This window comes from Tympanuchus pallidicinctus, unplaced genomic scaffold (assembly GCF_026119805.1).
Source record: "Tympanuchus pallidicinctus isolate F22 unplaced genomic scaffold, pur_lepc_1.0 scaffold17, whole genome shotgun sequence".
Classification (NCBI taxonomy): Eukaryota; Metazoa; Chordata; class Aves; order Galliformes; family Phasianidae; genus Tympanuchus; species Tympanuchus pallidicinctus.
The window spans coordinates 13025167-13053095 of record NW_026294690.1 but is presented as its reverse complement, the minus strand read 5'-3'; the positions used below and the strand labels follow the sequence as shown (position 1 = coordinate 13053095).

The window sequence follows — 27929 nt, the reverse complement described above, 5'->3', positions numbered from 1 at the left end:
TCCAACCCAATCACTCCGCCATAGAATCACAGAAGCACCAAGGTTGGAAAAGACCTTCAGCATCGTTTATGAGCGCATGATCTGAGCGACCTTGCGTTGCTGGCTATGGGGACGCCGCAAGGTCAGCGTGTGTGGCTGTGGAGATGCTGCGGTGCCGGTGTGCGGCCGTGAGGACGCCGTGGTGTCCCCGTGCGGCCGGGGGGAAGCGCAGAACGCGGCCCCTCTGAGATAAGCGCCATGGCGGCGGCCGCGCCTCGCCGGCCCCCAGCGGGCATGCGCAACGGGGCCTCCGGCGCGCTCCCTCCCTAGCGGCGCTCCCGCCTCTCCTCTCCTTTCCGCTCCGAGCCGTGCAGCACCGCGGCCAGCGCCCGCCGAGCCGTGCGCGCGGCGCGGGGAGGGGCGGGGCCGGCCGAGGGCGGGGCGGCGCGGGGGCGCGCGCGGGCGCGGCGGCGAGCGGAGCCGGGCAGAGCCGCGCCGCGCCGCGCCGCGCCGCGCCAGCCCTAGCTCCGGCCTCGACCGCAGAGATGTTGGACCCGTCGTCCAGCGAGGAGGAGTCGGAGGAGCTGGTGGAGGAGGAGAGCGGCAAGGAGCCGCTGGCTCCCACCGCCGCTCGCCTCTCGCCCAGCCGCCCCGGCGAGAGCCCCGGCCCCGGCCCCGGAGGAGGCGGTGGCGGCGGCGGAGGGCTGCAGCCGGGCGGGCGCGCCGGGGGAGCGGCTCGGCCCGCCAGCCCCAGCCCGTCGGTGGCCAGCGAGAAGGAGAAGGATGAGCTGGAGCGGCTGCAGCGCGAGGAGGAGGAGAGGAAGAGGAAGCTGCAGCTCTACGTCTTCGTCATGCGCTGCATCGCCTACCCCTTCAACGCCAAGCAGCCCACCGACATGGCCCGCCGGCAGCAGAAGGTACCGCGGTGCTGCCCTGCCCTCTTCGTCCTCCTGCGCCCTTCGCGGCGCTGTGTTCCCGCCGCCTCTTGCCCCCCGGCTCTCCTTGCCGGCCCCGACGCCCCCCGGGCGCTCCAAGGGCAGTCCCGGCGCGGGGCACCTTTGCCCCCTATGGGCCCCGTCCCGGTGGCGGCTCCGCTGCCGCCCAGATACCGCTCCTGGTTATGCAATATGGGAATTGGGGATGTCCGGGATTTTGGCCAGCTGGAGGTTGTTGAAAGGAGACAAATAGCGTTTATGGCGTGCGCCTTGTCCTCCTCCAAAGGGAGTCTGCAAGTTTGCACTTACTGCAAAGTTCCTTTCTTTGGGAGTTGACTTAAAGGAGTTGCAGAGCCTCCTTCCAACTTCTCCCAACGTGTGCTCCCCAGTTCCTTGGCAAAGCGCGGCAGCAGGACTTTGCCACAGAACGGCGGCTGCGATGTCCTCTCTGCGTGTGTCACAGTGGCACCCAGCTGTGCCAGGAGCCCCTCATCTGGGCGCTGGGGCTGACACAGGGCTAGCTGTGCTCATCAGTATAGACACGAAGTTTCTGTAGCACAGGGACGCAGACATATTCCAGCAAACACAGCCCATTCTCCTTTGTGGTGGGACACAGCTCAGGATTGGACGGTAGTTGTTTATTTCTGGTTTTAGCTGAGTTTCATAGGTGGCCTTTGTAGTCTTGGTAGCATCCTGCCTCCACAAATGACCTTTATACCCAGGGAAACTCCTGGATGTATCGATGAGAATGACATTCATTCAGCTCTGCTACACCAGAGGACTATTATTAGTCATTGCAACATACGGAGGTAGGGAAGTGTATCCGTTCTGCACGTAAAGGCAGTATAGGACAATCTGGTGCTGCTGGAAGGTTGATGATCTGCTTTGTGAGAAGGAAGCATGTGGCTGAAAATAAGACAAGGTTTAGAGTGTTTTTGATGCGTGTTTTTTGCTCACAACTCTTTTTCCTGTAAGTTGTGGATTTTCAAAATCATCTTGACTTTTGTTTCCTACCTAACTTTTTCATGCTAGGAGAATGTAATGGAATTTATGTAATTCCTCATCTTGGAGGAATCTGAGCAAACAAACCCAGCAGCTGTTCCTCACGTGAAAGTGAACTGAGGACAGAAAGGAGTTTTTCCAAAAGCAGCATCTGTTGGTGTGGGGTGTGAGGCTGGGAAGGAGGCTGAGACGCAGCTGTGAGGTCAGTGCTGTGCAGAGACAGGAAGGGGTGGGAGACAGGGCAGGGATGTGCAGGTGGAACAAAGAAATGGGAAAATTGATGACCTGGCAGCAGACTCAAAGGAATGGAGAGGGTGTGTAGGACCTGGGGAGAAAATAATCTGTTCTATGTGGTGTATGGGAAACATGCTCGGCTTCTTTATAAAATACAGCTCAAATAGATGTCTCGCAAGGGCCTAGCATCTTCCCACAAACTTGGTCCTTAAATGGAGTTTGGAAAGCTAAATTTAACTTGACAACACATGTCAAACTGAATTCAGCCTTTTAAAGGTGATTTCACTCTGGGTTTTCTTCTCCTGTATGTTCCCATATTCAGCTGTCACAGCTTCCTGGGAGTAAATCCTTGTCCATGTTCCTAAGCCTGACTCCTGCTGAAGTCATTCAGAGCACTGACAGAGCTCCTTATGGGCTCCGTGTGATTGCTGCTTTCCTCTCTCTTTTGACTTTCCTGCCAAAATCCCATCCCTCTGTTCCCAGCCTGCAGGAGACCCCAGGGTGACTTGTGTGGGACTCCTTCCCCCTTTAGCACAGAGTTTTGTTGAGGGGGTTCTGCTGGGTTTAGTCTTTGTAATGAGAACTTTGTGTATTGCTGCAAATCCAATAGCACTGCAAATAGCAGATCGCTGCATCCTGCTGAGCTACTCGGTGCTGCTGAGTCCACTTTGTAGCTTCCTTCTCCATCTCAGTGATGGAAGAGAGGGCAATTGGTTTTGTTGTAAGTGATGCAAATGCAACCAGGATGGAAATAGCAGCTTTGCTGCATATCACTCACTGGAGCTTGTTTGGGTCCTTCTGAAAGCCTGCAGGTGGTGTCAGGTGTGCTAGCAAAATAGCAAAGAGCTTAAGCTTGTGCTCTGCTGAACAGTGACCGATTTAAGCACTGTGCTTAGTGCAGAGCAGGTATGTGGGGTCAAACTCTCTTAAACCTGTGACAGTGCATCATAAAATACAGTCTTTCTGCCTTCTTGGCATGCGTACAGATGCTGCAACGGTTAGGATCTTAGTAAAGTGAACACAGCCTTCTAAATAATCACGTATTTCTTCATTCTCCTGGGTTGACTTGTTGCTCTCATCCTGTTTTTGCACAAGTTCTCTCTTCAGACTGCTGATGTGTCGTCATGGGACTGCTGTGACTCAGGTGGTGGTGTGGTGGGACTTGTTGGGGGAGCCGGGAATGTGTGGTCAGGTGATGCTCTGCTGAACCTGGGGAGATCTCAGAGCTGTGGGGTGTGCAGCTCTGCAGCCAGGAGAGGAAAGCAGCTGATATACTCTTCTTGCTTTCTGTCTGTTCCTTCATTGCTCCTTAGCAGCGCAGAGAACAGAACACGGGTGTTGTGCTCAGCGAATTGTCTGGAATCCACAGAAAATGATTATTTTCAGTTAAAACACTTATCATTTATTTTGCCAGTTCCTTATCTTAATTTAATTCTAGCCGATATTAAATATTTGCCATAGTTTGGCTATTTATGTGCTTGCAGCTGATTGAATCGGGAAGCAGGTAATTAAATGGGCTGGAAGCTTGGTCTTCAGCTGTTGTAAAACTTCGCAGCTCCTGATCTGGACCAATGATTCAATTATTCAATCTCTCAGGCCAGAGATGTTATGAACTGACAAAGGGGAGGACTCATCTGATCATGCAACCCCTGCTAAAGCCCACTGTTTGCAGAAAGTATAATTTACAGCCTTGCTCTGCATAGTCTAGACACACTACTCTCCCCGAAGCACTTTGCCTCTTGCACAGTTTGTAATTCCTTCTGACAAGTTGTGAGTCACTCATGCTCAATTCACCCAAGTGGGAAGTGGTCTTTAAGTCATTTCCATATGTATTTCTTTTGCTAGCTGAAGAAGTAATTAATTTTTAGTGCGGTTCAGCAATAGGAACCCGGGCATCACAGCACTGGAACTAGCAGTGTATGAATACAACCCCTTGTTAGCTGCTGCCAGTACTTTAATCCAGAGGAGTGCAAGGTAAGCATCCTGCTTACGTTTAGTTATGTATATGTGATTAATATGTGAAGCTTAATAGGTATGGTATGATCAATAAAGCTGTTGCTCAGTTGGTGTCAACGTCAGTTCTGCCAGTGGCTTTGGCAGCACCAGGATTTCAGCCTCAGAGTGATCTCTGCTGTAGTATGTCTCCAAAAATCTAGGTTAATTGGAACAGTGAGTTCAGGAGAGGGGACCTGTCACCCAGGGGGATGGGTGGAACCCTGCCAGGTGGGTTTTGTTCCCAGCTCTCTTTCCTCCTGGGAGCAGAGGTAGAAGGGAAGGTGGCCTCATTCCCTGCTTTAGGACAGCTTGGAGCACACAGGAGGGAAAGCAGAGCTTAGGAGACTTCCTCTGCCTTGCCCGGCTGTTCTTCTGGGTCGGATGGGCATCGTTATGAGCACCACCTGTAAGTGCTGTCACTGAGTTTGCTGTGTGTGTGCAGTTGTTGGTTGAGAAAGTGCTTTTAGTGACCATACTCTGCACTGTCTGCCTGTGGTTCAGGCTGATAAACAAGTCAGACCTTTCCTCAAATTTAAACACCTGAATCAAAATGTCTTACAAGTGTTTATTCAGTTTGGGGTAAGCCATGCAGTGCTCACAGTTACTGTGGTTCAAAGCCTGCCTGTCTCAGAGCAGGATGGGGAGCTTGGACTTTCAGCAGCGTGACAAATCCAGGCTACCTGATCATGACCCATTGCTATGGGATGCACCATGAGCTGTGTAGTTGAGCTGACACAAGAGTGGGAGGAAAGCTGCCTCCACACACAAGTCGTGACTCTCAAGCCCTGTGCTCCATCCTGCAGACCAGAGAGGTCTGTCTACACCCAGGTGTTAGCAGCTTAACTTAATGAAACCTAGATTCAGTCATGCTCCAGGATTAGTTTTGCTTAGTTTGCTGCCTTCAGCAGGACTTGGGGGTTGATGCGACCATGTGTTGTACAAGCACTCTGGCAAAATAGGGTTGCATGCCAATTGTCCCACAATGGCCACTCAAGCTGATTTAGGGTGATGTTCTCCCAAGGACAGGACACTGATTACTTTCAGAATAGGATGAGATAGTCTACGGGTACTAGACTGCGTGTTCCACCTCTGATCCTTTTTTAAGTGGGATTTTCAGCCAGATGCAATGATCTAGGACAAGTGTCTCTGGGTATGAACTGAATCTGGTCCTGTACCTGCATGGAGCAGCATATCTTCTGCTTGGGCAGGGATCCTGAGGGAGTAGCTTGGTTGGCTTGGTTAACTGCTTGGCAGTTGAGGGGGGAAAAAAGGGCTATTTGTTAAGAAGTGGCTTATAGAAATCCATGCAGTCTCACAAGATCTGGACTGATGCCTTATGAACTGCATCATGTCAGCTATGACTTCTGAATTTGATCCTGAATACACACAGAGCTGGATTGGACGGTGCTGGGAGTGTGTGGATTCTGTAAGTTAGTACAAAAGTTTGTTAGCTGTGAGATATGTTTGCATCTGATCAGGCATACAGGGTGTGCTTATGCCTGCAGGGGAATTCAGTGGGGAATTTACCATGTTCCCAACTGTACCCAGGTGATTCTACTTGGTATTGTCTGAGCTTGGAAGCAAGCTCTCCCAGCTGAGGTCCCACCAGCTAATTGCTTCTACCGTGGGAAGGGTTTGCTGCTCTTCTGTCTGGATAGAAGAGTCTTAGGTACTGGGGTGTCATGTGAGAATCACACAAGCTGAAAATCAAGCCAAAGGGAAATTTCTCTAAGGTGCTACATATCCTTTCCTGGTTCAGCTTTGTGTGTTGCCAGCACGGAGCTGTCAAGGCCTCAAGCTTTACCTTCCATCTTAGCTGACTGCTCCCAACCTTGTAATCAGAGATTACAGACTCATTGCTGCCTCGGAAGGAAGCTAATGGGGTGACGCAGCAGGAACCAGCTGCCTCGCTACCTGCATGGTGACGATGCAAGGATGAAGGAAGGACACTGAGCACTGCTTCAGCTGCAGCCGTACTGCTGGGCTCAGCAGTGCGGGGTGCCCCCAGCCCACCCTCTGCCAGCTGGGCCTCCAGGCAGGGCCCATCTGCTGATGGTAGCTGGGGATGTGCAGCTGCTTGGAGCAGCGAGGGTTGTTTTGGTGTGTGGCCAAGGCATAGCTGGAGTTAGGGCTGTGCAGATAGCGTGTGGGCTCCCAGGTGGGAGCTTGTGTGGAAGGGTGAGGGGGGCTGGAGGAGGATAACCAGGGAGAAGAGATCACTTTACACTTCCATTTCTAAGGTGGTTCTGCATCTCTGCTGCTTTTATTTCCAGTTCCTTAAGCTCAGACCTCTGAAGCCTCCCATTGCAAAGCTAGTGCTTGATGCGTGTTTCATGCAGAGAAGATATGTGATAGATTTTTTCTGTAATCTCCTTTCTGTAAACTCTCCTCTGTCAGGTTCTGTTTCAGACCAGAATTTTTCTGTCTATAAAGGAGTCACCCCAAAAGTGAATCAGATCCTGCTGAGCGGGACAGTCTTCCCATCCCCTATTTATAGTTCATGCAATTACCCTCCATGCATCTCGGAACTCTAATTGCCTTTTTATTGCTGTTTAGCAGTGTGTTACAGGTTTTTGAATGCTCATGCCTTGTTTTCTCATTAGCTCTATTTATTCCTCCTCTGGCTCCCTTCCTCAACCTCATCAAATTTAGCATCTTCTCCTTGCCTTCAGGGCCTTGTGCGACTGCCACTTCTCTCTTCTGTTCCCGTGTCCTGTCTCATGTTGCAGCTCTAGATGCTCTGTGTGGTCTTGCTACAGCACTCCGTTGGGGCTATCCCAGCGAGGGGCTCCTTTGTTGGGTGAGATGGCTTGGATAAGATGTGCTGGTGTCTGCTATGGGAGCTGCCTTGTGTCAGGCAGGGCTCCTCAGTGCAGCTCTGGCAATTAGTGGCAGGTAAGCGATGCAGGCTGCCTATGCTTTTAGGGTTCTGGTGGGAAACTGTGTTCTTCCAAAGCACTTTTTATGCTGGAGGGTGCCATGCTGTGGTGACACCAGCTCTGTCCCCATGGTGCTGATTTGTTGGTGTCACAGGTGCTGCGAATCAGCCGTGTTCTCCTGGGACCTTTGCAACCACACATACACAGTGCTGCTGCGTCACGAGCTGTTCCTGTGCATTCTGACCTCTCCAAAGCCATGTGTGTTGGGCTGAGAACACACAACTGCTGTTACTGGGGTTTCTTTATTAGTGATTTTCTCTCTGATGGCTAAAATAGATGTGGGCCTTGTGCTTGTATGGCACCTGGCACACTGCATCTGTACCTGGGAGCCAGCGGTAGCCTGGGTTTGTCTCATGTTGTCCCAGAGTTCAAAGTCCTTTCTATTGTTATTTGCTCTATGATTTAGCCGTGTTGTATGGCATTTCCATAGCTTGAATTAATTTAATTATCCCCTGAGGTGCTTGCTTGCTCACAGTTGTCCAGGGCTTTGTTGACCTCCTCTTGTGTATTGAGGAGCCCACACGACTCTGAATCATCAGTAAACGTAATCGTGGTGTTTGATGTTTGCTTCATGCTATATACAGTAAATAAACCTGGCCTTAATACCAGTCTGTGCCTCCCCTGTAGGCACCTACTTTGTTCCCAACTGCATACAGCCCAGGCACTCTATCCTAATAGCATTCCTATTGACTGGAGAGATTAATATTTCATGTGAAATTGTACCAAAAGCTTTCTCAGCCTATAGGTACGTTGTGCCCTCAGCACACCTATTAAGCATGATGTCAGCTCTGCAAAGATTCAGTGTCACAGGCTTGGCTCACCAGCCCGTGGCTCTCTGCAGCTCACCAGTAAGGTGGCCCAAACTGTGTGGCAGTTTCCTGAGCTGCTCAGCAAGGTGCTGTTTCTTGATCTGCCATCGATAAAATGTTTTGTTTTTTTTTTTCTCCTGTGTTGAGTGCTGCGGGCTCATGGGGTGCTGCAGTAATTGTTTAGGGCAGGATGCGAGAGAGGACCAGACCCATTGCTGCAGTTCAGGCACTGAATATCCATGGGTTGCCCCTTCTGCAACTGCATGTTTCCTTCCCACAGCCTGCACAGCTGCTTCCTCTTCTAATAAGGCAGTTAATAGTCTTGCATAATTCATGCTTACAAGTTGTACACACTTGCTGATAAAAAGAGCCGATGTTTAATTTACACACGTGGGGTGTCATGTAGACCTGGCTACATGAGCCGTGCTGAGATGGAAGCGAGATGGCAGTGAGGTGTGAAGGGCAGGTCCTGGCTGCTGCTCTCCCCTGGCTTTGCAGAGCACGGCGGGGCTCTGCCTCTCTGTGTGTGGATGCACCACGTGCTGACTGCCCTTGTTTCGGGCTCTTGGCGTGAGCTGCACCGCATCCTGGCCTCCAGATGTTTGTCCTGTGGCTGTGGCACACGGCTCAGCTGGCTGCAGGACAGCCCACGTGAGACCAGCCGCAGAGGGGCTGTCAAACTGGTGGAGCAGCTCAGCTGCTTAAACCCACACGAGCAGAAGAGCAAGGCCCCCAGTTCCATTCTGTCCGCTGAAAGTACAAGATTCAGTGGCCAGCCAGAAAGCAGATGGCTTGCTGATTCTGTATCCTTTCATTTTATTATTGCAGGTCTGTGAGGGAGTTACAGCTGCTCCAGTAGTGTGGCAAATCATCTCCATTTATCTTATGCTGTTACGGCTCAGTGATGTCAGATGGTCTCTTTACATTTCGTGTATATTCAGACTAAGCCAATCACAGTGTTTTTTCCATGAAAACTTAATGATGAAAGATAACACCAAGTGGTATTTTTCTTTTTTAACCAATGGTTTCTTTTGCTGCATAACCTTCATGTTAATGGTCATAATCTTTCCTTGCTGTGGTTCAAGAGAACAGATGTGCTTTTTGGATATATATGGATATATATATATGGATATATATATGTATCCAAATATATATATATATTTGTACCTAGAATCTCCTTTTTCTTTTTTTTCTTTCTTTTCAGCTCTGATTACTTGCATTGCAATGCTGTGACCTATATTCAAGGTGAAACTTTTGATAAGTGTTTGCTTTGGGAAGGGAGGCACGCAAGCATGTTTTTGAGGAGATTAGAGCCTGTCAGACAGTAACACACATTTCAATTAGACGTCAAAATGCAAATCATTCAGACTTCAGTGCACGTCAAGGTGAGACTAGGAAGAACTTTAATCCGTTCTGAGATAAAGTTGAAATCCTTGTGTGCTGTAGTTATCCCCAGTCAATTATGCTTGCTAGGAGTTGTGTGCTGGCAAGTCAAAGCTGTACAGGAAAATCCTCGCATGATATTTTTGTCACTTGTTCAGATGTTTGCTGTCCCCATGTAGAACTCATTTCCTCCAAGGGCTATTCCCCTTCAAATAATAGAAAAATGACTCAGAAAGTTGCAGCTGCAGTGACAGCTCCCATGATTTTAATGGCTTGATGATTATTAGTATTGTTGAGTGTCTTAGCCCTAAGCTGGCCTGTGGTGTGTGCTGCCTCGCTGTGATGCATGGATGCTGAGCAAGAAGGCCTGCCCTTCATCCCTGTGCCATGGGCGATGGGCAGGCTGCTGAGGATGCCGTCAGTGCTCCCATCCCATGGGTGCCCTGGGCAGGGTGAAGTAGGGGCCAGGGCAGGGTGCTCTATGGAGCAGGGCATGGCCAGAGGCTTCTGAGCATCCCTAAATAGCAGGTCTGAGGAGTTTCCCATGGCCCTCGTGGCTTTGGGAGGCAGAGCCTAGAGGTGGAGTGCAGCTTGCTGAATCAGAAAGGAGACTGCTAGCCCTGAGACTCTGGGGGCTGGAGGGAGGAATTGCTCACGCAGGCACTTGGAGCAGGGCGGGTATGTGCTTGGGAGGTTTTTCTTCCCGTTGGCTTTGAGAGTTTGAATTGAAGAGCTGGAGTGGCGAGAAGGCTGGGAGATATTTTCTTACCCTCTGCTCGAAGAGCTAAGTCGCAGTTTTAGAAAATGTATTGTAAATGAAAGATGCTATTTCTGCTCTTCAGCCTCTCTGTTTTTCATGTATCTTCTTCTCTTTCTGGCTTCTCAGCAAACATTAATGAGAAAGTAGAGGGTGTGAACCAGCAAAAAAAACCAACAACTTTTCTCTGTTGAAATCATGTACAAGGTCATAGCAGTTTGTGTAGCAAATCTCACAGGACTTGAAAAATGTCCTTGGTGTCATCCTATGCAATTTGTCAGTGGTGTTTATGGACTCACAGCACTACTTTGCACCAGAGATGGCAACCATACGCTGTGGTTATACATCAAGACTCTTTTTTCCCCCAGGTTGGATGACTCAGGTTTGTAGACACAAAGCTTGTAAGTTGAATGGGGGGAAAAAAATAGCAAAATGTGAATTATGCAGCTATTTTCACAGCAGAACACTTAATTATGGTTTCAAATATACTCAGCACTAGAATAAATGATGGAGATAGAGCAGTTCTATAAATGGATGTGTGCCTTGGAGCTCAGACCTTGCCTGGGGGATTCTCAAGCACTCCCACTACCCTCTGCCAGAGGGACAGGAGCAAGGCAGGAGGGTAGGGCTGCAAGCAAAGGGAGACAGAGGCAGAGGAACAACCTGCATCACATGGGCTGCTGCTGAATCACTGTTTACACCGCTTCTGTACCTGCTGACTAGATGCATTAAAATAGGATACTTCTATTTTTAGTTCTTACCTTGTGCATTCATGCAGATACGTGCACTGAAATTAGGCTTTCAGTGACGGGAGTAGCATTGTGCCCACATGCGAAGTGTTTCGGAGTTACGGCACAGCAGCAATTCCACCATCTCACCTGCACAAGAAGCAGTTTGGGTGTGGAAGTAAGGCAGTGTGGAGCTGAGCACCTCGAAGCTGCCCTTGCTGCCTTCCTAGCACCAGCACTGCCAGGCTTTGTTCCAGATCCTGCTGGCTGCTTCTGTGCTGATGTGCTGCCCACATGGGGACGGAGGAGCTGCTGCAGCAAGACTGAGCCAGGCAGGCTGGGATGCTGAAAATGGGGGGGTGATGTAGAAAGTCATTACTGTGGTCCAGTACTGCTGCTGTGACATTGCCAGCTCCAAGAAGGCAGGTCGTGGTGCCTTCATCTCGGGCTGCACGGCCTCTGCGCCTTTCTGTAGGAGACATACTGCATGGAAACACCCCTACAATTGAGGAGGTGAGGGATACTGGCATGTTTGCTAAATGTAGTAAACCATAAATTAGAGATTTCCCTGCTTAAGTTTGGGATGGAAAAAGACAAGGGGTTGGAGGTGTCATGTGGAATATTCCAGTGAAAGCAAGGCTTTCTCATCTGACTGTACTGGGATTAAAAATAGCATTTGGGAAAGAGAAGAAATGAAAAATAAGTACTCTGCTTTTGAATGGTTTCCTGATCTGCATGACAGCAGCTCTGTGGCATTGCCTGCACTCACTGCTGTGACTTCAGAACTCGGCTGTGATTCCCTGGGGCTGATAAGATTATTTGACTTAATGCATCCTTTAAATAACATTGCCCAGCCTTTCCCTACCCCACATCTGTAGCCACAGGTGTTTCCCACTGGGGCTGGAAAGCCGATGCCCTGAAAGTGCATGAAACCAGGCAGAGCATCTTCTGCTCTGTCCCTGCAGGCTGAGCTGACAGGCCCCAGAGGAGAGACCCTGTGTTGCCAGAACCCCATTTCTGGCCCTGAGCTTCCTGCAGCACTGATCTCGGGGCAGTCTCATTCCCCACACCTTGCAAGTTCCCATTAACTTTTATCACCTCTCCTTACCCAGCCTGCTCAGAGCATGTTTGAAGGCACTGGTGGTGCCTTCAGATTCAGCTCTGTTCCCCGATAACCATTAACTGTGCTGTGAGAGTCTGGGCTGCCCAGAAAGAATGACTGAGTCATTCTGGTACTTGTTCTGGCCCAGCACAGCAGCCTTGTATGGACTGGTTTTCCCTGAGTTTCGTTTGGAAGAGGCCTGTGAGCTCCCACTGAGGCTGCCCAGCAATAGAAAGAGCTCTTGTGCCATGTTGTCCTTGGGGGTCTGAAGAGTCTGGCTTTTGTCTCAAAGATAAACCTGTCAGGAAGGGAAGTGTTCTTCAGACCGTGCTGGAAGCAATACCAGAATTGTCTGCCTTCCTTTCATAGAGAGCCCCACTGATTTTATTAATGCCTCTGTAGGGGAGCGGGCTTAGAGGGCCATCACAGATGTGTGTTACAAAGCCTGCTTACTAGGTGGGTTTTCCCAAGCCTTTTAGAGGTGGATTCATAGTGCCTCTCTGTATTTGGGGAAGAAACTCTACAGGTTTAGGTACTTTGTATCCTTTATTTTCTGGACCCCAAACTGTGATGGAGGTCTGTTCTCTTCAAGGCTATTTGAAAATAAGCATCACAAGACTGTGTGCAGGGAGCTCTGGCTATCTCTAGAGCTCTCCGGGCTGGTTTTCCCTTGAGCTTTTGTGGAGAAATACTTGAAGGTGTAGGGTGTCTTGCAGCTAATTTTCCAGGCACTCCATTTCATGGCTCATGTGAGGTGTTTTTTTGACCACTGATGTTCTTCTTCACACAGAGCTTGCAGGTCAGTAGTCAGTCACAGCAGATCCCTGTGCCTGGCGTGCTTCTTTGCTCCCTAATTGCCTACTCCTTGCCTCCTATCTGCATCCAGTAAGCAAGCTACAGCAGTAGTTAATTACTCTTCTGGGCTGAGTGCTGTATTATAGTCTGTTCTGTCAATACTAATTGTTTTATAGAAATATGAAGTACCACTTTCCCTTCCCTCCGAGGGCTTTGAGATGCAATGTGGGCTCTAATATCGTTTAGTCCTTCTGTCCGGTGTGAACAGGAAAACATGATCTCCAGTTCAGAGCAGGTACTTTTGGGTCATCTTTTGAAGAGCTGCTTTTGGGGTCTGTTCCCATGCCTTTCCACTAAAGCTCTTTCCCTTTCCTGATGCCTTGCCAGTATACCGTGTATTTAAAACTGGTTGACAATAACACAAGACCACAGTGATAGCTGTGATCTGTATTGGTGAATTCAGGCAGTCCTTTCTTACGCTGGGTTGAGGTTCCTTATTCTTTCTTTTCAACCTCTGGTTGAATAAGCAAGTTGCATAAAAGAATAAGTAAATGAAGGTGATGTATGCAAGCATCTTCTGAGAGTTCATGCAGCAGTACATAGGGAAAACTCTCCTACCAGTGCATGGAAAATGTCAGCCCCTGGCTTTCAGAGATGTCCGTGCTTGTTTGCACCTCCTCCAGTGACTGGTCGCAAGTAGATATCCACTGCTGATGTTTCTTTGGCAGAGGTGTATCATTCTGCCTCTATTTGTTGTTCTGGAATAAACACCAGATAAAAACACATTCGTTCATAATGAACGGTAAATTAAAATGTGTCCCGAGCATGTTCAGCTTCAGTGTGTTTGCAGTGACGAATGCTTTGGGGCTGTGTTTTGATTCTCTTTGCGTCACTGGAGGTTTTGCTGTTGGCTTTGGTCATTAACAGCCTTGCACAGAGCAGGATAAGCTCCAGGGTTAGGGATTTTTGCATCTCATACGGCATTTATAAACAGCTTACTCCAGTGTGCTCTTAGCTTTTCCTGTATCCCATTAAAATAGCTGTGAGAAGACAGCTTTTTAGTCTTGGCCTCCCTGTTGTCTGTTGTAAGGGCTGGACATTATGGCAGCTTTGTGAGCAGAGGTGTGCTGTCTGGTTTGAGTTTCCATACAAGAGCTTCCCATCCCAGCCAAGCACTCACTGACTGCAGTGCAATTTTTCCGTACAAGCACTCAGCAGCGTGATGTACTGCTGCTGTCACCTGCAGAAGACCTTGTTCCATGACCTTAATATGCATCTCAGCTTCAAACTTGCGCAGTCAGGACTTGCAAAAGCCTGTGTTCATGTCCTTTGTATTGTGTCACCCGGGCTTGTTGAAGGCTGCATGTAAATTGCTCTTTGCAAACAGTTTTCTGATCTCAGCCACAAATCTGATTATGGTTACATTAGGGAATGGAAGCATGAGAAGCCAGGTCGTTGCTTTAAATTTTAGCATTAAAGGTCAAGTTCTGCTGATTTTTAATCCTCTGACAGCAGCAGCAGCCTCCTACCTCGTGCTCCCACAGCTTCTCCCCAAGAAACATGTGGGCTTGGCATGAGCAGTGGGTTCTTCTGCTTGTATTTCGGGGCTGTTTCCTTCCGTTCCTTATTAAAATGCATGTGTTTATCCTCATTTAAAGTGATAATCTCTATCAAAAAGCTAATGATCACAATACCTGGCTTACTTTTCCCCAACAAAGATGACAGCAGTGATACGAGTCATTATGTTGCTGATAGTAAAATTGCTACCTTCAGGCACGTCTTTATGTTAGAGTTGGATTTTTTGGCTGCCACAATTCACAAGAGAGAGACAGTTGGAAATTTTCTCCTTTAATAAGTAGTTTTCATACCTCTCAAGTTTCTTAATCGAGTCAAACTGCTATAGCTACCAGACTGGAAAGAGCAGAATATTCAAGTGCCTTTTTTCTTTAAATATGCATCTGTGTGTGTAAGAATATTGTGGCTTTCCACAGATAGGATCAAGTCACAAAGACTTCCTGGTAGGTTCTTGCTGTTGCTTGGCTATTGTGGTGCTTGCTGCAGCAGGCTTTGTGTGTTCTGTCCTCCCACTGTACCACCACAGTCACTGTGCTGGGCACTGAGGACCCCTCAGCCCCAGGCTGCAGCTGGCAGTGTCCTGCTCAGGGGCTGGAGCCACCAGGATTTAAATTTCTAGTTTTCAAAGTGAAGTCTCCATGGGTTCATAACATGGCATTGCATAAGAACATGATTGATTTTTCTTCCTTTCTCCTATGTGGGGAGGCATAAATGCCTGCATAGGAAAACCAGCAGCTGTAAGGAGTATCCCAAATGCCACCATCTGCACACCTCCCAATGTCTGAGAACTGTGCTCTGTGAATGACGACAGCAGGCTCTATCAAGGGTATGACTTGTATTTAATTGTGTTACAATCCCTTTAATCTAGGATTATATCCAGTTGTTTTCTTCATGTGGGTTGTAGACTGTCAGATAAAAGCGGGAGCAGCTGGGAGGAGACAAATGGCTCTGAAAAGAGGCTGAAAACCTTGAGCGTCTGCAGATGCTTTTGTTGGAAGCGTGAACCTGTTTCCCAAAACTATCCAGGCAGGTGCACATGCTGCCAGGACCCTCTGGCTTTGATAACTGAAGACCCTGGGAAGGCAACTGGCTGCAAATGAAATGGTGATTGCTTTCCCCTCACTGAATGAAATCTTCTCTGAGGCGATTATGCAGATTAAAGCTTCCCACTGTAATGTACCAGAATAAAGATAGTGGTGGCTGCGTGCTGTAGGACTGCATGCAGTGTGGCTCTGGGTGCAATGCCTGGCTCCTTGCAGGGAGAACTTGTGTTGGTTGCAAGCCCAGGCTGACCTCTGGTTTATGGTATCAAGATGTAGTCATGGGGTAAGGTTTGCAGTTTATAGTATGTCACAGGGCTGGTCATGCCAACATGATATTTTGACTTTAAAAGGCACAGGGCCTTTTAAAAGCAGCTTTGCCACTCCTTAGCAGGAACATCTGCAGCAAGTGTTCACTGCAGCACTTGCCTGAGGAGCATGCTTGCTGGGCAGCCACATGCAGGATAGTAATGTTTTTAGCTCACTAGGAAAATAAACCATTGTCAGACAGCTGGGGAAGGAAGCAGTTTTGGAGCTGAGGATGCAGCCAGAGCTGGCCTGATCTAGCTGGAGTCCAGAACAGGAGCCCTGTTAAAATAGGACTGGAAGGATCTGTCTGAACTCGGTGCAGGCCTGGAAGCACTCAGGTCGCTTCTGATTTCCTCACTGCAATTTACACCTGTTATTTCTTCTTGTGGGCATGGGGAGTATGTTGTTCTCCTCTTTGCAGCAGATTTCTCCAGTGCTTGGAGGACTTTGGTGGTCTTCCCAGGCTGCCCCTGCTCCACATTCCTTCTGCTGTTCCCGCTCCCCATCCTGATACCTCTCTCCTGCTCCTTTGTACACTCCTTGCGCATCTGATGCTTTTGCTTTTTTATTTTTTTTCCCTTACAGTGCAGTACCACTGTATGTGTGTTCAGCTGCATTTCACTCTGCTGACAGCTGAGTAACACTGTGCAAATGACTTAATGTACCCCCAGCTATGCGCTCCAAGTGTTAAGTTAAACCATTACCCTCAGTAACGGATGGGTTTTTTTGCCAACCTGATAATTGGCAGTAGGTGCCACTTTGACCGAGGTACATGGGAGACTTTGCCATGCCTACACAAAATCATTTTCCTTTTTTATCACAGCATGATTTAACTACCCAGTGCTGTTAGTGCTGTTTGATTGGGTTGTGTGCTATGTAATTCCAAACAGAGTGTGTGCACTGTAACCACATAGCAAATTATAAATTTCTGAAGTGCAGGATTCATACACGTGAGAGCCACAGAGAACCTCTTCCACCGTAATCAGCTCCTTCCAAGGAGGAGGGGGGGGGGGGGAAGAGAAGTCAGTGAGAAAGGCAGTTGGGTCCAGTGTGTAGTGAGAGCAGATTTGTTGCGGGCTGGGCCGGGGGCTGCATAGTGCTGTGTGCTTCCCTCTGCTTGCCATGGCCTTGGGGTTCCTTGGGGTTGGTTGATGGCTCCCGCAGACCCTCACGGGACTCCGTTTGAGGTCTGAGGTCTTGGGGCGCGAGCAGCTGGGCTCCGATGAATCAGAATCACAGCGGCTGCAGAGCGGCGAGCCTGGAGCTGACCGCGGTGCTGAAACGGCGTGGTGTTACCTCTGTTTCTTCACTGCTTTATGGCACTTAGTTGACGCGCTCTTTGTAGGACTTCTGTTCTGTATCTGGCTTTTTCTAAAGGATAAAATCTGTACTTACATCTAGGCTTTCGCACATCTAGAATATTTGGCCTACTACAGACGTGCCTGCAGAGAAATGCTGAGTCCTACTGTTTGTGGCTAACTTATGAGATTTAAGAAGGTGGAGATGCTGGCAGTGTGTGGCAAATTCCAGTGCTGCAGGAAGAGCAGTCTTATCTTTAAGAATGCTTGAAACCTACAGAAACCTGTGGCTATGAGGAGTCAGGCCTTGGAGAAGGAAATGATTTCTCAGCTCTGCAGTGAAAACATGCTGTGCTGTATCCAAAGATGGAAAATTCTACCTGGCTCCAGTCACAGTCAGTTGATACCCTGAAATGTATGAAAAGGAGACAGTGCTGGAGCAACCCACACTTACTTTCATGCATGCTGGTCAGCCTTGGCTCTGTGTGCCTGCGTTGCAGTGCCATGAATTCCTGCAGCCTCCTCTCCAGCACTATTTTATAACTTTTTAATTCAGAAAAATGAAGTGAGAGGAAATAAATCCCACAAATGGCAAAGATGAACAAGATACTGACTGCTTCTGAGGTGGAGCCTTACCATACAGTGTCACTAGCAAACTCAAGATGTCCCTCATGTCTGCTGCAAACCCAGTTCATTTATCCTTGCTCTCAACCAGCCCCCATACCAACCAAAGGCTTCAAACATGGTCTCACCACCCCATTCTCTTCCTGTATGGAGAACAGAAAACAATATGTTGAGATCTGTCTGTTTCCTTGCATGGACCAAAAGGATGGATTGTAAAATCACACTGTCTACGGGTCAGAACCCTGCTTTTGAGCAAGTATTTGTAGGGGCGGGGATGCCAAAATCACACTGTCTATGGATCAGAACCCTGCTTTTGAGCAAGTACTTGTAGGGGCGGGGATGCCAAATGTCTTGAAGTTATGGTTGTAATGCTAGACCTTTCCTCCAATCCGAAGTGCTAGACCACTATGGAGGTTGAAAATCACTGCATTTAATGCAGGATTTGTTTCTGTTAAGGTACAGTGATTGTAGAATTGCTGTCTGCTTAACACAGTGAAAACTCTTCATATTCAATTTAAGAGGTGGAAACAGCACTGGAGTATCCTGCTCCTTTCATCCACCTTCCCAAGGAGTGCAGCTGGTCTTCACTGGGCTGTTTCTCTGCTGGCTGTCACCCATCCCAGCACTTCTTCAGAAGCTGCTGAGCTCTCCTGGGGACTCTGGGTCTTTCCTCATGCTCACAGCAGCCATCGTTTGCATAGCACAGCTGCTGGGGCAGACTTAATGCAGTTCTGTACTTAATGAAGGCGCTCATCAAGATGGGAGGCTTTTTGGCTTCCTGACTGCCACTGTTGTCAGCGGTTCCTATTAACACTAATGGAAATTGCAATCTGGTGTCAGCAGCACAGCACGCCCTGTGATGCTGCAGGATCGGCAGTGTGGAGGTATTCCTTGTGTGTGACACAGAGCTTTGCTGCCAGTGGTTTTGCTGTAATGTTGTGCTTTCTGTGCCGGCTTAATATTCTCTTATTTTCTGTCCTGGAAAAAGCCTATAAAATTGAGGAGCGTGGTAGGTGTTGGTCCTTGTTTTCAAGGCACCACGAAAAAGAGAAGTCTTGCTTCTGTTGAATTGGCTTGGTGCTTCAGAGGGTTTCTCTGAGGCCCTAAGTAGCTGCATGGAGCACCAGTCTCCTTCCAGGAGTGTAGCAGCAGCTGTTGAGCAGGGGAGGCAGCCGGTGTCGCCCATCCTGTGGTCAGCTCCTGAGCAGCAGAGCTGCACGCAGGCTCAGCAGGAAGCTCAGCCCCGAGGCTGCTCCTGAGTTCTGCTCAGGCTGCAAAGGGGCTACTGGATGCCTTGCCTTGCTGGCTTATGTCAGACCCTGTGTGGCTCAGGATTGATATCTGCATCTTGTTGTGCATTATCTGCATATGTCTGCTTACTGTGTGGTTCCTTTGCTACATCACAGGCTTTCTGATGCCAGTTAGTTGTTTGTTGTTTTTTTTCCTGATGTTATTTTCAATTTCTTTGGTTCCCAGTTGTATCTGGTTGAGTTGGGATTTGTTTTGCTCATTTAAATCCCATTTCTGAGAAAATTGTCTTAGAAATAAATCACTGGATTTATTAAGGCTCACTGGAACAGTACATGGTTTGAAAAGAAATGATCATAGTGCAGAATACTAAAAGAAGTGAGAAATTGTTTTTGCCCTTTAAATTTAAGGAGAGCTTATGTGTACCCCAGAAGATAGGATGTGGAAAAAAGGAAAATAGCAAAGTTTAATAGACAGATGCCTGCCACTACTGATGAGTGAGGCTTGCCCAGCAGCTCCGCTCCTTGTTTTGGCAGCTTTGCCTGGTGTATGCAGCAGGGGAAGGCAGCTGTGTGCTGGTTCATGGCAAAGACTTGGGCTTCTGCACCAGCCAAGGAAGAAGTCTTCTCGCCAAGACTGGTGCTGACTGTTTTCTCCCTAACTGGCAATGGCATTGAAGTCCTCAGGTACCTTGTATTTTCAACTTACTGGGCTTATTCTTTCCAAGATTTCCTGGAATTGAGGGAATATTCATTGCTGATTGTTATGTGTGCTCTGGCAAATGATTTCTGGCTTTCTGAGCCTGCAGGCAGGGTTTTGGTTGGAGCAGACAGCTTTCTGTCTCCTGTGCACATCAAGCCAAGCACTGAAGGCTGATTGGGAACGAACCGGAGGTGGAACAAAGTTTCACACCAGTTTGTCCCTGTTCTCTTAGTGTGGGTAGGATACTTGCCCACTCAAGTAACCATCTTGTGCAGATCTCCAGAGTCTGGGAACTGCAGAAGGGACTGAATAGGAAAATAACACTAGTGTCAGGGACAAGAGCATGGATGCTTCCCCATGTGAAGCTGTTGCAGTGGGGGGGTCTGGCATTCTTTGTGCTGGGTTTATGGACCCAGCCACATGGCCACTGTTGTGCTGGGTCCTTTGGAGGCAGCTGCCAGGCAGCTCAGTGCTGGGATGCAAGGAGGCATTTGTCTTGGAGACAGCGTCAATCAGCAACGCCTCCTCAAGCACCGGTGTGTGGGTCCCTCTGCAATATGGCACAAGCTGGCGGCGATGCTGGCTGAACACCCAGCACCCCAGGTGAAGCACCCAGCTTGATCAAATGTTTTGGGTGCTCTCAGGTAAATCACCATGTTGAGGATCATCTAAGATTAGTGTTTTTTCCTCTGGGTCTCTGTAGATAACTGTTATCTCTAATGGTCTGGTGTAGGCTGAGGTTTTAATAGGACTGTTCCAGTATGAAGCAGGGCTGAGGCGAGCTGAGCTGCTGGAACCTGTGTGCACACACGTGATGTGGGATCTGTTTTGCCAATGCTGGGATCACAGCACACTGGGTATGCCCCAGGAGCTATATCCTGCTCTGTGTTCTGCTGCCTGCACAAGCCTGCTGCCATGGCATAGCCGCTTCCGTATGCTTGCTGGAGGAGGAAAACAAGAAGGTAGTGATTTGATGTGTTGTGCTCATTCTTTAGGGCTTATTTTCCCCCTTTTTCATGTTTTTTGACTCTTACAGTTTCCATCATCTCTTCTAGGGCACCTGGGAACAGAAGGGCAGCTCCAGGATGCAGAATGCCTTAGGCAAATTCTAGCACAACAACTGCCTTTCACAAAGAATAATCTGATTTTGTTGGTTTTTTTTTTTTTCCTCCTTCTCTATGCCCACATATTTTCTGCTCCTACCAACACTGAAATTATATGCTTGACATCTGTGCTGTCTCTGTTGCTTTTTGTGGGGGTTTTGGCTTGTACTCTCAACACACAGGCACTTGCTACCAGATGCAACGAGAGGCACTTCTTCCTCCTGCCCTGCAGGATAGGGCTCTGCCCACTGCCCACTCCCATCACTCCTTCGGGGCTTTTCCATCAGCAGCACAGTGATAGCAGGGAACAGTGACCCTCCTAGGAGAAGTGACTGGAACTTAAAGCCCTTAAAATTACCCTGCCTCAGGCCTAAAGAAGAAGAATGACTCCCTTCTCTTTTAGGGACAGCCCTCATTATACTCCATTCCAGAGGATTCCTTAAAACAGCTCTCACTCTGTAACTGAGAAAGTCTTTCACATGTAGCTGTGTTTTTGTAAAGGATCTTTATGCAGGGTCACATACAACTGATGGTTGAAAACTGCCAGACTTTAGGTGTTTAATGTGTAATAATTATATTGAACTTGCATTTTGCTAGATTTGTTAGAAAACTGGTATCTCACATTTGCCCAGAAAAGTTTGGGATGGACACTGGGGAACCTGATCACTGCAGACCCAATTTATCTTCTTTGACTTCTAAAGGGTTCTGGAACATGGAAAGCAGCATTGAGGGGTGTTATTTGGCTTTAATTAAACTGAGCAGGAGGTGAAAGGCAAAAGGAAACTAGCATGCCTGCCAGAGGCACCAAAGGAAGAGGGATATTCTCCTAGGAAGCTGTGATATCCCACCTGTCCTTACCAGATGCTCCTGAAGGTTGTAGCAAAGCTCAGACCACTTGCTGCAAAGCCAGCCGGCAGATAGCCTTTCTCTTATCTCAAAGACCATTATCAAGCTGCACGCCTAATTTCATGCAGGCAGCTAATTGCCCTCTTTGGAGGTGCCAGTGCAGGACCTGCATGCCCTGCACACGTGCTTCATGTGCACCATGGTGAACACAGTTTGCCATGGCTGCATTTCATTTTTATTTACAGCACAAAATGGAGAAATGGGCAGTGCTTCCTCCAGCCTCCCTTGCTGGGCCAGCGGACTCTGAGCTTGGAAACCTGGGAACTTGTTTGAGGTAAACTGGACCTGGAGGTGTATCCCCATGGGGCACTCACCCCATCTCTAGGATGCCTGAGAAAAGTCACCAGGTTTGCTTCTTTCATTTTCAGCCTCCTGTAATATTCTGGTTGAATACAGGGGCTTGGAAAACTTGGATAACTTTAACAGTACATTGCCTTAAAGTAGGTAAGAACAATTGTAATAATAAACCTTTCCAGTGGAAATCATTATTACTGTGAATAATGTATCCTGATGCCTTTCTCAACGATCTATGTACATACCAGCCAATGCCAGTTCCCACACCTCGTGTCTCTGCGCAGCAACGGGGATGCAAATGCAGTGCTGTTTTCTAACAGCAGTTTGCTGCTTGGACCAAACTACCTTCTACCAAACTTTTTTTTCCAGCACCAAGCAACGTGCCCTTGTAAAATCTGAGATTACTCACTTCAGCAGGAAATGTGAGGAGGAGGTATGCTGAAGTTTCACACCTTTTCTCTTGTTTTTCGTCTAGAAATGAGTTCTGTTCTGGCTTGAGTGATTGATTGAACCTTTTTCAAGTGCTGTCTGAAGGAGACAACTGATCTTTTCTACTGGATCACAAATATGTTTGGCTCTTAGATTTTCTTAAAACTGAGAATGTTTTCTTTCTTAGAGTTTGTTTCCTGGAAGTCATAGTACATGCACAGAATAAGGGAAAAATTCCAGTGTGACCAGTTGTTCTTAGCCACAGCCCTGCTGTGTAATAGGTTAGATCTCTTGCTGGGGTGCTTTGAAAACTGGCTGCCTTTGGGCAAGACCCATTGCTTTGACTTGCCTGTGCTTCCCCTTCCACCTCACTAAGCCTATCTCAAACTGCTTTAGATGGCAGCCCTCTCTTCTGGGAGGATGAGTTTTCCTTGGAGAAGAGCAGTGTGTGGGTGCGATCAGGGCTCAGCACTTCAGCCCTGTGTGCTTGGAAGCTTCTTGCCAGTTCTTGCTGTATTGTTCAGTAGTATCAAAGGTATTACCTCCCCTGCTAACTTTGCCAGGCTGAAAATGGCACTTTTCACAAGGCTGGGACACAGCAGGAGTCCTTTAGTCTCCATTCATTTGCCCGTCTCCTCTGCTCAGTAAGAAGTGTTCTTAAAATAGCCTGTGAAATGGAGGAGAAAGTCAGAGCTTAATGATGAAAAAAGCACAAAAATAACTCCAGTGATGGTGGACACACGTACCTTTTTGTTCAGAGACAGGACTGTTTGTTGTTTGCAGATCTGAAGTGTCAGTCCAAGATCTTTGGATCACATTAACGCTTTCAAATCAGTGTGAGCTGCTGTATACATTAACCAGCAAGGACGATTAGTTCTGCAGTATGTAAGGTCTGCCTGGAGTGGGAACATTGAGATGAAAATAGTTCAAATGGTGATTTGAAAGCATCCCTCTAAAAAGTAGCTTGCTTTCTTCTCCCACAGCCCACCATCCCTGTCTGTGAGAGGTTCTCTGTCTTCTCATTCATTTAGCTGTTTCTGAAGAGAAGCAAAGTGCTGCTGTTCTTCTTTCTAAGACAGGAGATGAGGCACAAAAGAAGTGAACAGTAGGGCAGTTGGAGAACAAGGACTTACCTGGGAGCTGCTCTCTGAGGCACAAGCCAGCACAGCCAACCTGTGTTCCCACCCTGTCCTTCACCCTCTTCCTGGGCTCATTTAAGTTCTGAATAATTAGCAGTCCTTGGGTTGTGCCTGGGATCTACTGGTGCCTTCCTCTTTGGGGAGGTGTTTGATCTGAGTGAAAAAAAGGAACTGTTTACAATGGGAGATGCAGAGCTGGATGGATACACCTGTTAGAGACAAGTAAGTGGTAAGGACAGTAGGCATCTTCTGGTGTCCCCATCCAGGTTTCCCATGCAGCAGCAGGGTGCAGATGGAAGATGTCGGGGGAAGGTGATCATGGCAAGCCCCAAACCCTGACTTTGGTTTGCTCTTACAAAAGCACACATCATTGCATTTCAGAAAGTGGGAGCAACCATAATAATGTTTAATGTCATTCATATGTGTCTAAAGAGTGGCATGATGAATCAGAAAAGAAATGGCAGAAAAGAAATGGAAAAGAGTGAGCATTTATGCCCCTGCAGAAGAGCATTTTCTGCAACGAGCAGCATCGCTGGGAGCTGAGAGGAGCAGGCAATGCATTCCCTCTGGCAGCACCCTGCTCCACAGCAGGCTCCAAGCACTCATCCTGGAGTAAGGGATGTGCCGTGTGTGTCCCCTGGGAGCAGTGATGTCAGAGTCAGTGAATCAGTGATGGGCTCCTTTCTGTGAGTGTAGGCACAGGGAGGGAAAGGCACGTGCCTGCCTGCTGTGCCTGTAAAGATGCATTGCGGTTGTCAGGAGCCAAAGCACAAGGAGCTCTCTGCTAACAAATATTAAACTTCTCTGAAACAACCAGAAAATATGCTGTTAGGCAGCTGGGAGGACTTCTCTGAGATGCACAGTTAATACTGCTTGCTTACATTGATAGCAACAAGCCAGTGACATTCAGCAGTCTGCAAAGCAGCCATATCTGCCTGGGAGAGATGGCAATTAAAAAGACAAGTGCTGGGGACATAAACCACCCCATGGGGCCCCTCTCCTATCAAAGAGAGCAGCACCAGCACAGGGGAAACATGCTGCAGTTCCCAGCTGAAGGACAGCCTGCTGGCTGGGTTTGTAGGGTTGTGCCCGTGGCTGGGACTGTGGGGCAGGTGCAGAGCTAGAGGTGATGTATCAGTAGAGGTGGCCAGAGATTTAGTGCTGCATACAAAGGTGATTAAAAAAAAAAGCAGTGGCATGTGTGTTCCTGAGCATCTTCCCTGAAGCAGCTGCTCTAGCTCCTTTGGGCCAGGAGTAGTTGCCCCCCTTATGGCTTTCCCCTGGGCTCTATGCCCTCCAGCACCAGTGCTCAGCTGCTCTGACCCCTGTCACATCTCTTCCTTGTACATAGTTCAAGCCATAGCCAACTTTCTGACTGTGGAAGCGCTGACGGCGAGGGATGCTCATTCACAAGCTTGCTTTAGCTTCCTCCTAAATTACCTGGTGCTGAGGAGCAGTAAAATATTTATTAGATGTTACAAAACCAAGCCCAGAACAACAGCCTGCTGAGCAGTTAAATATTCCTCCTTGCAGTGGTACTGGAACAGCAGGTGTCCTAAGGAAATAGAGCTTTATCTGCTCCCGGTTGTGTGCTGCAAGCTGATCGCTCTGAGACAAAAGAAAGATGCTCCCTCTGGGAATTCCCTGCGGTCTTCCGCTGAGCTGCTTCTTGCCAGACACAGGTGGTGCTGATGCTGACACGGTGCCTGCAGCGCGAGGGGCTTCCAGGCTCCTGGCTCTGATATCCCTCTGTGTAAAAGCACCGACTGCTGGTTTGTCAGAGGCTAGTTGAAGTCCTTGTTGGATGAGCCTCATCTTGTTTTGCTGATGTTCCATGATTTGCTTAGGACCGTGGCAGGGAGATGGCGCGTAACAGACTTTGTTCTGCCCCATTTCTGAGGTCAGCAGGTTGTTCTGGGCACACAGTTTCTTGAATGTCAGACCAAGAAGGCAGGAAGCATTTGGATGCCCAGGTGATCCAGCTGCTGGTAAACTCTTCCCAAGAACGTGTTCTGCGACAGGGAACTTCTCTGCCAAGTGTTTGCCAAAATGCCCTGCGGTTGCCTGCTGATGCCGAGTGCTAAGGGTGCCCTGCCTGGTACCAGCACCAGTAGTTCACCATCGCTGGGTCAGTTAATTACCACTTTAACATGCACGTGTGTATTTTGGCTGCCAGATAAACATGTGCTGCAGATAAAGGCTATGAAATGCTTCACCGTACAAACAGGCTGTGATGGTGACTTGGGGCATTTACTTGGGTCCAATATGTGCAAGCAGGGCATCGTGCAGTTTCTGTCAGATGCAGAAGTGGCTGTTGTTTCTTGTGTAAAGGCTGCTGGGCCTTGCAAGTGGTAGTGGGAAAAGTAGGAAGGGCTGGAAAATGAAGGGAAGGTCGTTAGAACCACAGCAGTCCTGTTTGCTCCCGGCTCTTTTCATCTTTATGTTTACAACAGAGCGCACTGCTGAAACTAAGTTTAATATAAAAGCAATTAATTCTGGCTCAAACTGACTTTCTAGATAACCTCTGTAACAGTAATATGGACACGGATCAATACAGCTGTGCTGTTTCACAGCCTGGTGGAAGAACGAGGGTCCTGTTGGCCATGGGCTGGTCCATGGCGCACGTGTACTGTATCAGAGAGGCTCTCCCTTGCTGTTGTTTTGAAAATGTGTCTAGAGCTTGGGGTGAGGAGGAGGCAACTGACACTCCAGTAGAGAAAAACCTGGTGATTCATTTCCACAGCCCCCGGGAGCTTGTGTGCCAGATGAGTATTGGGATCTTCTGTGTATTTCAAGAAGCATCATTTGTTTTGAAGGTAGCCCGTTTAATATTGAGGGAGGAGCAGAAAGTATTGCTGCTAGGTAGTATTACAGGAATTGAACAAGCAAAGACTTGTGGAGATTGTACTAAGAAATAACCTGGGAAAAATAATAAAAACATCATGCACATTGATAAAATCCCTAATGAAAAGCCTCTTAGCTCAGGAGATCTGTGCTCCTAGTTTGTCTTGTGCCTTGCCACACTGATTTCAATGTTGCCTGCAGTTTTCCTATTTCTTTTCTTGGTTTCTTATGGCTTTTATTCTGTCGCCGTTCCTGCTTGACATTCACAATGGTTGCTAATGCAATATCATCAATACATTTAATTAACGTCCTGATTTTCTTCTCTTCCAGATAATTAAATGCTTAATAAAAACAGACCTAGCACCTTCCCACAGGTATCTCCCACTTATCACTGCATTGTCTCTGTCTCGTCTTGTTGCTGACCCAGTTTTCTTTCCAATTCCATCAGGACATTCCGTCAGCTCAGATAAGTCTGGATCCTGTTTTACATCTGATGCTGTGGGTATTGCCCAAGGGTTCGTGCTGTCTGTAGTGCTATTAGCAAATGCTGCGAAGGGTTTTAGGTGTCTGACAAGGCAGGTGGACTCTTCTATCCAAAAACTGAATCCTGCCAACCTCACGAGCAGGAGCTTGGCAGTGCTTTTCTGCAGGGCTTGTTTCAGAATGACCAAGCTGAGGTGGGTCAGTTTACAGGGATGGTTCTTGTTCCACCCCTGGTGATGCTGAGCCTTGCTTTGTGTGTCAGACTCTGTGAAGTCCGGGTGCTTCTTAGACTGCCTTTTTGGGAGTGAGAATGACCATTCTTCCTGGCACCCACACTGGTAGCAAAGGCTGTTGCATGCTTTCTGAAGCAGAGATAGCCAGACTTGCTTTATGTAGCTTTGATGAACACCTCTCCATAAGCACCAGAATAAACTAATACCAGATTATCATGTTAAATTGCCACTGCTCACTAACCCTCCTCAGCACGGTGTTGCAGAATTAATTACCAGTATTTGTGGTGTTCGTTACCGCAGTCCCTAAACACCACGCACGGTGCATCATCCAGACGTGCTGATATTTATCGTCACATTTTCCAAGTGGTCCCTCTCCTGCTTTTTATCTCTAGCCGTGTTTACCAGGCTTCATTATACTCTAGTCATTTGGATCTCTGTAGTTTTTGATGCTTTATTCGAAGCCATTTAGACCTTTAGAGCCATTACTTTTATTTCTTTCATCCATTCTAATGGGCTCTCTCCTTCTGCTGGCATACGAGCAAGAAAAAGTGCTCCTCTTACCCTTTCCTAGACCTTCTGGTCATTAGTAAATAATTATCTTAATTTCTACTGCTCTCTTTTCCCTTTCAGTTTGAAGTTGTCATGTATACATGTTGTTTTGTTCCTTCTCTTTTGTCTAATTTAATTCTTATCCTCAAACCTGAAGTAGGTGCATAGCAAGCCAGACACAACAACGCCGAAATCCTGCAGCCCTTCAGATGAGCGTTACCCACATCTTAAAGTGTTTTACTGCCATTGCTGGTACATTATTTGTGTACCTGCTGTAAAGCTGTGCAATGAGCTGAAAAGGTGGTGGTGTTTTGGTTGTTGTTTTTTTTCAGCTGTATCCATTTTTAAATTGACAGATAAATTGGCAAAATAACGGTGTGTTATCTTACAAGGCTGAAATAATGCCCTGTGAACCTTCTGTTGATGTCGCTGTGCCAAAATTAGAGTTGTCTTGTAAGTTGTACCGGTTGCCTGCTGGGCAGAAACTGTTTTGAG

At 48.1% G+C, this 27929-nt stretch overlaps 1 protein-coding gene across 7 annotated transcripts in view; it reads left to right on the top strand.

Annotated features, from left to right (window-relative positions):
* The first annotated feature begins 461 nt into the window (after positions 1-461).
* The window catches only part of CADPS (calcium dependent secretion activator), a 174355-nt gene continuing 146887 nt past the window's right edge, over positions 462-27929 (top strand). For all 7 annotated transcript variants that reach the window (XM_052678451.1, XM_052678448.1, XM_052678447.1 and 4 more), the window contains exon 1: positions 462-896. In XM_052678451.1, the coding sequence (XP_052534411.1) occupies positions 525-896 (372 nt within the window). In that variant the 5' untranslated portion in view covers positions 462-524. The remainder of the gene's footprint in view (positions 897-27929) is intronic.